General features: G+C 44.4%; 1 protein-coding gene across 1 annotated transcript in view; it reads right to left on the bottom strand.

Moving 5' to 3' along the window:
* Positions 1-12173, bottom strand: part of LOC118944715 (putative protein FAM47C) — a 17662-nt gene extending 5489 nt beyond the window's left edge. The window contains exons 1-2 of the mRNA XM_036965172.1: positions 11763-12173; positions 4446-4514 (exon numbers count right to left, since the gene is read on the bottom strand). Of these exons, the coding sequence (XP_036821067.1) occupies positions 4446-4502 (57 nt within the window). The 5' untranslated portion in view covers positions 4503-4514; positions 11763-12173. The remainder of the gene's footprint in view (positions 1-4445; positions 4515-11762) is intronic.

Genomic DNA, 12173 nt, shown 5'->3' with positions numbered 1-12173 from the left:
ACACACAGAGCATGTCCTCTCATGTCCGACACACAGAGTCCTCTCATCATGTCCGACACACAGAGCACGTCCTCTCATGTCCGACACACAGAGCACGTCCTCTCATCATGTCCGACACACAGAGCACGTCCTCTCATCATGTCCGACACACAGAGCACGTCCTCTCATCATGTCCGACACACAGAGCACGTCCTCTCATCATGTCCGACACACAGAGCACGTCCTCTCATCATGTCCGACACACAGAGCACGTCCTCTCATCATGTCCAACACAGAGCATGTCCTCTCATGTCCGACACACAGAGCACGTCCTCTCATCATGTCCGACACACAGAGCACGTCCTCTCATGTCCGACACAGAGCACGTCCTCTCATCATGTCCGACACACAGAGCATGTCCTCTCATCATGTCCGACACACAGAGCATGTCCTCTCATGTCCGAAACACAGAGCATGTCCTCTCATGTCCGACACACAGAGCACGTCCTCTCATCATGTCCGACACACAGAGCACGTCCTCTCATCATGTCCGAAACACAGAGCACGTCCTCTCATCATGTCCGACACACAGAGCACGTCCTCTCATCATGTCCGACACACAGAGCACGTCCTCTCATCATGTCCGACACACAGAGCACGTCCTCTCATCATGTCCGACACACAGAGCACGTCCTCTCATCATGTCCAACACAGAGCACGTCCTCTCATCATGTCCAACACAGAGCATGTCCTCTCATGTCCGACACACAGAGCACGTCCTCTCATCATGTCCGACACACAGAGCACGTCCTCTCATGTCCGACACAGAGCACGTCCTCTCATCATGTCCGACACACAGAGCATGTCCTCTCATCATGTCCGACACACAGAGCATGTCCTCTCATGTCCGAAACACAGAGCATGTCCTCTCATGTCCGACACACAGAGCACGTCCTCTCATCATGTCCGACACACAGAGCACGTCCTCTCATCATGTCCGACACACAGAGCACGTCCTCTCATCATGTCCGACACAGAGCACGTCCTCTCATCATGTCCGACACAAAGAGCACGTCCTCTCATCATGTCCGACACACAGAGCACGTCCTCTCATCATGTCCGACACAGAGCACGTCCTCTCATCATGTCCGACACAAAGAGCACGTCCTCTCATCATGTCCAACACAGAGCATGTCCTCTCATCATGTCCGACACACAGAGCACGTCCTCTCATCATGTCCAACACAGAGCACGTCCTCTCATCATGTCCGACACAAAGAGCACGTCCTCTCATCATGTCCGACACAGAGCACGTCCTCTCATCATGTCCGACACAGAGCACGTCCTCTCATCATGTCCGACACAGAGCACGTCCTCTCATCATGTCCGACACAAAGAGCACGTCCTCTCATCATGTCCGACACACAGAGCACGTCCTCTCATCATGTCCGACACAGAGCACGTCCTCTCATCATGTCCGACACAGAGCACGTCCTCTCATCATGTCCGACACAGAGCACGTCCTCTCATCATGTCCAACACAGAGCACGTCCTCTCATCATGTCCGACACACAGAGCACGTCCTCTCATCATGTCCGACACAGAGCACGTCCTCTCATCATGTCCAACACAGAGCACGTCCTCTCATCATGTCCGACACACAGAGCACGTCCTCTCATCATGTCCGACACAGAGCACGTCCTCTCTTGCTTTATAGTCTTAACCTATTCTTCCTCATCAGTGTATATAATCACACAAGTAACTGAAGTAACTGACTATCGCCCCTATAGCACTCACATCTGTCATCATGAAGTGCTTCGAGAGACTAGTTAAGGATCATGTCACCTCCACCCTACCCGATGCCCTAGATCCACTCCAATTTGCATACCGCCCCAATAGATCCACGGATGATGCAATCGCCATCGCACTGCACACTGCCCTATCTCATCTGGACAAGAGGAATACCTATGTAAGAATGCTGTTCATTGACTACAGCTCAGCATTCAACACCATAGTACCCTCCAAACTCATCATTAAGTTGGAGGCCCAGGGTCTGAATCCCACCTGTGCAACTGGGTCCTGGACTTCCTGATGGGCCGCCCCCCAGGCGGTGAAGGTAGGAAACAACACCTCCACTACGCTGATCCTCAACACTGGGACCCCACAAGGGTGCGTTCTCAGCCCCCTCCTGTACTCCCTGTTCACCCATGACTGCGTGGCCATGCACGTCTCCAACTCAATCATCAAGTTTGCAGACGACACAACAGTGGTTCTGATTACCAACAACGACGAGACAGTCTACGGGAAGGAGGTGAGAGCCCTGGTGGAGTGGTGCCAGGAAAATAACATCTCCATCAACGTCAACACAGCAAAAGAAGCTGATTGTGGACCTCAGGAGACAAGAGAGAGCATGTCCTCATTCACATCGACGGGACCGCAGTGGAGAAGGTGAAAAGCTTCAAGTTCCTCGGTGTACATTTCACTGATGATCTGAAATGGTCCACCCACACAGACAGTGAGGTGAAGAAGGTGCAACAGCACTTCTTCAACCTCAGGAGGCTGAAGAAATTTGGCTTGTCCCACAAACTTTTACAGATGCACCATTGAGAGCATCCTGTCGGGCTGTATCACCACCTGGGGTACACTGCCTGCCCTCCAGGACATCTACAGCAACCGATGTCAGAGGAATGCCAAAAAGATCAAAGGACCTCAGCCACCCGAGCCATGGCCTGTTCACCCTGCTATCATCCAGAAGGCGAGGTCAGTACAGGACAGGTGCATCAAAGCTGGGACAGAGAGAACCTGTTTTTAAGTCTATCTCAAGGCCATCAGATTGTTAAATAGCCATCACTAGCCGGCCTCCACACAGCTCCCTGCCCTGAACTTAGTCATTGTCACAAGCTGGCTACCACCCGGTGACTCAACCCTGCACCTTAGAGGCTGCTGCCCTATGTAAACTGTATATACAAAAGTATGTGGACACCCCTTCAAATTAGTGTATTTGGTTATTTCAACCACACCCATTGCTGACAGGTGTATAAATTAGAGCGCACAGCCATGCAATCTCCATAGACAAAGATTGGCAGTAGAATGGCCTTACTGAAGAGTTCAGTGACTTTTGATGTCACCTTTCCAACAAGTCAGTTTGTCAAATTTCTTCCCTGCTACACCTGCCCCAGTCAACTGTAAGTGTTGTTATTGTGAAGTGGAAACATCTAGGAGCAACAACGGCTCAGCCGCAAAGTGGTAGGCCACACAAGCTCACAGAAGTGCTGAAGGACGTAAAAACAGTCTGTCCTTGGTTGCAACACTCAGAGTGGTGTAGAGTGGTTGGAGTGGTGTAAAGCTCACCGCCATTGGACTCTGGAGCAGTGGAAACGCGTTCTCTGGAATGATGAATCATGTTTCAACATCTGGCAGTCCAACGGACGACTCTGGGTTTGGAGGATGCCAGGAGAACGCTACCTGTCCCCAATGCATTGTGCAACTGTAAAGTTTGGTGGAGGACGAATAATGGTCTGGGGCTGTTTTTCATGGTTTGGGCTAGGCCACTTAGTTCCAGTGAAGGGAAATCTTAATGCTACAGCATACAGTGACATTCTAGACGATTCTGTGCTTCCAACTTTGTGGCAACAGTTTGGCGAAGGTCCTTTCCTGTTTCAGCATGACAATGCCCACATGCACAAAGCGAGGTCCATACAGAAATGTTTTTTCAAGATCGCTGTGGAAGAACTTGACTGGCCTACACAGAGCCCTGACCTCAACCCCATCGGACACCTTTGGGATGAATTGGAATGCCAACTGCGAGCCAGGCCTAATCGCCCAACATCAGTGCCCGACCTCACTAATGCTTGTGGCTGAATGGAAGCAAGTCCCCGCAGCAATGTTCCAACATCTAGTGGAACGCCTTCCCAGAAGAGTAGAGGCTGTTATAGGCTGGTGTAGCCGCAAAGGGGGGCCAACTACATATTAAAAGTCCATGATTTTGGAATGAGAGGTTTGGCTTGTATTGGTGATGGACACAGTGAGATGTACACCCTTTATAACAGTGTATGTGGGAGATTGGTGTTTCCTTAAGCTGACTACATATTCTTTCACCCTCCTTGGTCTCTTTGTCCTGAACACATACATATATATTTATACTCCGGAGTCAGACATTGCTCATCCTAAAACAGCTATAGTTAGTTCTTAATTATTTTACTTTTAGATTTGTGTGTATTGTTGTTAGATATTACTGCACTGTTGGAGCTAAGAAACACAAGCATTTCACAACACCCGCAATAACATATGCTAAATATATGTGTGTGCAACCAGTCAAATTTGATTTGACAAGTATGGAATCTGGGTTGTTTGCACAATTCCAAGACCATATTATCCCACTGAGCTAAAGGGAGCAAATGGTGCAATGTAACAGACAGCGCCACGCTCATGCGTCTCCACTGCAACGGAGAATGGAAGTTACTCACCCTGGAAGCCCAACCGTTGTCATCAACGTCTCTCTTCCTCCGTCCATCTCCACTCATACTGAGGGACACCTGGAGGAGAGAGAGGAGATATTTTAGTGGTCTCTAAAATGAGGAGTCACGTCTATGTAACGCTGTGTATTTGTTATCAGGTTTGCAGACGATCGATCAGCCAGCTTTGTACACTAATTAGGCTTGTATTGTAATTAGTGATGGACACAGGGAGATGTACATCAGGCCCCACCCAATATAACAGTGTATGTGGGAGATTGGTGGTTCCTTAAGCTGACTACATATTCTTTCACCCTCCTTGGTCACTTTGTCCCAAACACACACACACGCACGTCTAGAACAATTGATTTCTTTCACACACACACACACACACGTTGCTCTCCCCCCATTTTCTCACCCGATGTCATGAGTGCCTCTTTCTCTCTCAGAAGGTGTGACTATGGTGAAACAACCATCACCCTCTCTCTTATTACATTATTTTTCCAATATCCCTCTGCACACTTTAGTTCTGGCCTTGAGAATCATAGCTCTGCTCACAACACTGAGGCCTCCTCTAACCCTCTCCTCTAACAGCTTTAGAGTCCATTTCATCTGCTTGTCTGTGGTCCAATTTGACATGAGGCGGTTTTCGGTGCTCAAGGAGAGCTCATCAATTGTAGATTTTGGAGTGTCCTCTCCCTTTAGCACCAACTCCAGCGTCAGTCAGCAACCCACTACCAACTGAGCCACATCTGTTGAATGAACAATGACTGTCAAACCTGTGTGCCCACAGCTGACTGCTGTGATTGAAGCGTGTGACTTAGATCCTGCCAGGGCCAGAAGCTCAAATCATGCAAATGAGCAGGAAGAACACTCAGGTCAGTTCAAAAGGGAGGAGACATCACAGAAGAAGAATAGGCTTCAGAAAGGAGGAGAAGTAGGCTGAAACGAAAAGGAGGATGGAGAAATGCTACGGACAAAGGCACAGAAAAAAATACAGAGAGCGATAGTGCGTCTTGCTTGTTGGAGAAAAAATCTTAGTCTAATCCGAGGTGAGTGATCGCTGTCCTGATATCCAGAAGCTCTTTGTCTAATCCAAGGTGAGCGATCGCTGTCCTGATATCTAGAAGCTCTTTGTCTAATCCGAGGTGAGTGATCGCTGTCATGATATCCAGAAGCTCTTTGTCTAATCCAAGGTGAGTGATCGCTGTCCTGATATCCAGAAGCTCTTAGTCTAATCCGAGGTGAGTGATCGCTGTCCTGATATCCAGAAGCTCTTAGTCTAATCCGAGGTGAGTGATCGCTGTCCTGATATCCAGAAGCTCTTAGTCTAATCCGAGGTGAGTGATCGCTGTCCTGATATCCAGAAGCTCTTTGTCTAATCCGAGGTGAGTGATCGCTGTCCTGATATCCAGAAGCTCTTTGTCTAATCAGAGGTGAGTGATCGCTGTCCTGATATCTAGAAGCTCTTTGTCTAATCAGAGGTGAGTGATCGCTGTCCTGATATCCAGAAGCTCTTAGTCTAATCAGAGGTGAGTGATCGCTGTCCTGATATCTAGAAGCTCTTTGTCTAATCCGAGGTGAGTGATCGCTGTCCTGATATCCAGAAGCTCTTTGTCTAATCCGAGGTGAGTGATCGCTGTCCTGATATCCAGAAGCTCTTTGTCTAATCCGAGGTGAGTGATCACTGTCCTGATATCCAGAAGCCCTTTGTCTAATCCGAGGTGAGTGATCGCTGTCCTGATATCCAGAAGCTCTTAGTCTAATCCGAGGTGAGTGATCGCTGTCCTGATATCCAGAAGCTCTTAGTCTAATCCGAGGTGAGTGATCGCTGTCCTGATATCCAGAAGCTCTTAGTCTAATCCGAGGTGAGTGATCGCTGTCCTGATATCCAGAAGCTATTTTTTTCCATAACATACGGTTGCAGAAACATTATGGGCAAAATAAATTACAAATAACGCAAATAGCCTCACTACTGTTATAACATCACTACTGTTATAACCTCACTACTGTTATAACCTCACTACTGTATATAGCCTCACTACTGTATATAGCCTCACTACTGTATATAACCTCACTACTGTATATAGCCTCACTACTGTTATAACCTCACTACTGTTGTAGCCTCACTACTGTATATAGCCTCACTACTGTATATAGCCTCACTACTGTTGTAGCCTCACTACTGTATATAGCCTCTCTACTGTATATAGCCTCTCTACTGTATATAGCCTCTCTACTGTTGTAGCCTCACTACTGTATATAGCCTCACTACTGTATATAGCCTCACTACTGTATATAGCCTCACTACTGTATATAGCCTCTCTACTGTATATAACCTCACTACTGTATATAGCCTCACTACTGTATATAGCCTCACTACTGTATATAACCTCACTACTGTATATAGCCTCTACTGTATATAGCCTCACTACTGTATATAACCTCACTACTGTTATAACCTCACTACTGTTATAACCTCACTACTGTATATAGGCTCTCTACTGTATATAGCCTCACTACTGTATATAGCCTCACTACTGTATATAGCCTCACTACTGTATATAGCCTCACTACTGTATATAGCCTCACTACTGTATATAACCTCACTACTGTTGTAGCCTCACTACTGTATATAGCCTCACTACTGTTGTAGCCTCACTACTGTATATAGCCTCACTACTGTATATAACCTCACTACTGTTGTAGCCTCACTACTGTATATAGCCTCACTACTGTATATAACCTCACTACTGTATATAGCCTCACTACTGAATATAACCTCAGTACTGTATATATATAGCCTCGCTACTGTATATAGCCTCACTACTGTATATAGCCTCACTACTGTATATAGCCTCACTACTGTATATAGCCTCACTACTGTATATAACCTCACTACTGTTATAGCCTCACTACTGTATATAACCTCACTACTGTATATAACCTCTACTGTATATAGCCTCTCTACTGTATATAGCCTCTCTACTGTATATAACCTCGCTACTGTATATAGCCTCTCTACTGTATATAGCCTCTCTACTGTATATAGCCTCTCTACTGTATATAGCCTCTCTACTGTATATAGCCTCTCTACTGTATATAGCCTCTCTACTGTTGTAGCCTCACTACTGTATATAGCCTCACTACTGTATATAGCCTCACTACTGTTGTAGCCTCACTACTGTATATAGCCTCACTACTGTTATAGCCTTGCTACTGTATAGAGCCTCTCTACTGTATATAGCCTCATTACTGTATATAGCCTCACTACTGTATATAACCTCACTACTGTATATAACCTTGCTGCTGTTATAGCCTCACTACTGTATATAACCTCACTACTGTTATAGCCTCACTACTGTTTATAACCTCACTACTGTATATAGCCTCGCTACTGTTATAGCCTCTCTACTGTATATAACCTCGCTACTGTATATAGCCTCTCTACTGTATATAGCCTCTCTACTGTATATAGCCTCTCTACTGTATATAGCCTCTCTACTGTTGTAGCCTCACTACTGTATATAGCCTCACTACTGTATATAGCCTCACTACTGTTGTAGCCTCACTACTGTATATAGCCTCACTACTGTTATAGCCTTGCTACTGTATAGAGCCTCTCTACTGTATATAGCCTCATTACTGTATATAGCCTCACTACTGTATATAACCTCACTACTGTATATAACCTTGCTGCTGTTATAGCCTCACTACTGTATATAACCTCACTACTGTATATAACCTCACTACTGTTATAGCCTCACTACTGTATATAACCTCACTACTGTATATAGCCTCGCTACTGTTAAGCCACACTACTGTATATAACCTCACTACTGTATATAACCTCACTACTGTATATAACCTCACTACTGTTATAGCCTCACTACTGTATATAACCTCTACTGTATATAACCTCACTACTGTATATAGCCTCGCTACTGTTAAGCCGCACTACTGTATATAACCTCACTACTGTATATAACCTCACTACTGTTATAGCCTCACTACTGTATATAACCTCACTACTGTATATAACCTCACTACTGTATATAACCTCACTACTGTTATAGCCTCACTACTGTATATAACCTCACTACTGTATATAGCCTCGCTACTGTTAAGCCACACTACTGTATATAACCTCACTACTGTATATAACCTCACTACTGTATATAACCTCACTACTGTTATAGCCTCACTACTGTATATAACCTCACTACTGTATATAACCTCACTACTGTATATAGCCTCGCTACTGTTAAGCCGCACTACTGTATATAACCTCACTACTGTATATAACCTCACTACTGTATATAACCTCACTACTGTATATAACCTCACTACTGTATATAACCTCACTACTGTATATAACCTCACTACTGTTATAGCCTCACTACTGTATATAGCCTCACTACTGTATATAACCTCACTACTGTATATAACCTCACTACTGTTATAGCCTCACTACTGTATATAACCTCGCTACTGTATATAGCCTCGCTACTGTTATAGCCTCACTACTGTATATAACCTCACTACTGTATATAACCTCACTACTGTATATAACCTCACTACTGTATATAACCTCACTACTGTTATAGCCTCACTACTGTATATAACCTCACTACTGTATATAACCTCAGTACTGTATATAACCTCAGTACTGTATATAACCTCAGTACTGTATATAACCTCAGTACTGTATATAACCTCACTACTGTATATAACCTCACTACTGTATATAACCTCACTACTGTATATAACCTCACTACTGTATATAACCTCACTACTGTATATAACCTCAGTACTGTATATAACCTCACTACTGTATATAACCTCACTACTGTATATAACCTCACTACTGTATATAACCTCACTACTGTTATAGCCTCACTACTGTATATAACCTCACTACTGTTATAGCCTCACTACTGTATATAACCTCAGTACTGTATATAACCTCACTACTGTATATAACCTCACTACTGTATATAACCTCACTACTGTATATAACCTCACTACTGTATATAACCTCACTACTGTATATAACCTCAGTACTGTATATAACCTCAGTACTGTATATAACCTCACTACTGTATATAACCTCACTACTGTATATAACCTCACTACTGTATATAACCTCACTACTGTATATAACCTCACTACTGTATATAACCTCACTACTGTATATAACCTCACTACTGTTAAGCCGCACTGTCTTTTTACTGTTGTTTTTATTTCTCTACTTACCTGTTGTTCACCTAATACCACTTGTAAGTAAGCATTTCACTGTAAGGTCAACCTCCACCTGTTGTATTCGGTGCACGTGACAAATAAACATTGATTTGACTATCCCGCAGGTGAAAAAGCCAGATGTGGAGGTCCTGGGCTGGCGTGGTTACACGTGGTCTGCGGTTGTGAGGCCAATTAGACGTACTGCCAAATTCTCTGAAACAACGTGGAGGCGTCTTATTGTCATTTAAGTAGGCAAGTCAGTTAAGAACAAATTCTTATTTACAATGACGGCCTACACCGGCCAAACCCGGACCTATTGTGCGCCGCCCTATGGGACTCCCAATCACGGCCGGTTGTGATACAGCGTGGATTCGAACCAGGTCGTCTCAAGCACTGAGATGCAGTGCCTTAGACCGCTGCACCACTCGGGAGCCCTAAAATGAACTAAACATTAAATTATCTGACAACAGCTCTGGTGGACATTCTTACACCTGTCAGGTGAGCGGATTGTCTTGGTAAAAGAGAAATGCTCACCTACAGGGATGTAAACAAATTTGAGAAATAAGCTTTTTGTGCTTATGGAACATTTCTGGGATCTTTTATATCAGCTCATGAAACCAACACTTTAAATGTTGCATTTATATTTGTGTTCAGTATAATATGACCACTCTATGGAAAGATGAGACTCTTCTGAGGGTAACCTAGTGCAGATTTAAAACATTAAAACAAGTCGTTCTGTGGGGGTTAAATATGTACCCCCCCCCCCAAAAAAAATGTTATTTCCACGGCTATAGTAGTACAGGCCAAATTCAATGTGTTTCTATGGGCTATAGTAGTACAGGCCAAATTCAATTTGTTTCTATGGGCTATAGTAGTACAGGCCAAATTCAATGTGTTTCTATGGGCTATAGTAGTACAGGCCAAATTCAATTTGTTTCTATGGGCTATAGTAGTACAGGCAAATTCAATGTGTTTCTATGGGCTATAGTAGTACAGGCAAATTCAATGTGTTTCTATGGGCTATAGTAGTACAGGCCAAATTCAATGTGTTTCTATGGGCTATAGTAGTACAGGCCAAATTCAATGTGTTTCTATGGGCTATAGTAGTACAGGCCAAATTCAATGTGTTTCTATGAGCTATAGTAGTACAGGCCAAATTCAATGTGTTTCTATGGGCTATAGTAGTACAGGCCAAATTCAATGTGTTTCTATGGGCTATAGTAGTACAGGCAAATTAAATGTGTTTCTATGGGCCATAGTAGTACAGGCCAAATTCAATGTGTTTCTATGGGCTATAGTAGTACAGGCCAAATTCAATGTGTTTCTATGGGCTATAGTAGTACAGGCCAAATTCAATGTGTTTCTATGGGCTATAGTAGTACAGGCCAAATTCAATGTTCAAAGTTATCAAATAATTTTTTTTATTTAAAAAAATGTATACCTACGTGGGTCCTAAAATTCTAAATCAAATAGCAAAAAAGTATCATGTATGACCATCTTAAAACAATTGAATATGTTAGTTTAGTAGAACCCCCTCTAACTCCAGCCTCTCCCTTTCTTTGTCAGCTCTGTTAGATATGATGTACTGTAACTAGCTAACAATGCTCTCCTCACTGACTCTAGCCTACTGTACTGAAAATCATTCAAGCAAGTAGGTTACTGGGGTCACGCTTGCAGGCCTTGCTGGAGTTGGTTACAGATATAGCCAGTCCCTTTTCTAACTAACCCTTCTCCTTGCTTCCTCCCTCCTCGATCTGAACACGAACACTTATTAGTGGTCGACCTGCATGGCGAGAACTGGCTGTGGCTGGACCACACTGTACATGTGTGAAACAGAACAACTATACGTATCCCCTATTTGATAAACAACCAAATGTAGCTGGCTAACAGAATGAATCATGTGTCGCAGCACCACACTCTGCACAAATTGTGTGTGCAGTGGGAAAACGTTACTTACATCGAAATCCTGTTACATAATTGCTCAACACTGAATCGACAACAAGAGGTGTGCACGAGTGTGCTACAAAGTGTCCACACACACTCTGCACAGTTCCCATTGTAAAAGCGGTAGTCACTTTGCTTACTCACCTTTCCTCTCTGACTGACTTGTCCTGAAACCAAGCAGCTAAATGTCGCTCTCGCAGGCTTCTAACCCGTCTAGGAAGCAGTGGAGTTATTCCTTATTTGGAGTTTGGTGTAACTGTCGTGGTCTTCCAAGTTTGACATCCTCTCGTGGTTCTTGCATGATTTTCGATCACCCTTTTATGTGTACTTTCCATTTTCAGCAGCCTGGCTGCTTTTTTCCCTCTCTTCGCTCTCCCTCTCAACTCCGCGGTTCCTCCCGTCACTGTTTACCGTCTTGAACCCTCCTCCCTGTCAGGTCAGTGAAAGCTCGCATTGCCGCTGGCTGGGGTTATCGTGCCACCCAGTGGCGAGTCAACAACACTACATTTGACGCAGCGCTGTGAAGGGACAAGTTCCATTTCATTGCTCATTTCC

This window comes from Oncorhynchus mykiss, chromosome 3 (genome assembly GCF_013265735.2).
Source record: "Oncorhynchus mykiss isolate Arlee chromosome 3, USDA_OmykA_1.1, whole genome shotgun sequence".
Lineage (NCBI taxonomy): Eukaryota > Metazoa > Chordata > Actinopteri > Salmoniformes > Salmonidae > Oncorhynchus > Oncorhynchus mykiss.
The sequence above is the reverse complement of the archived record's forward strand: the minus strand, read 5'-3'. Positions and strand labels throughout refer to the sequence as shown.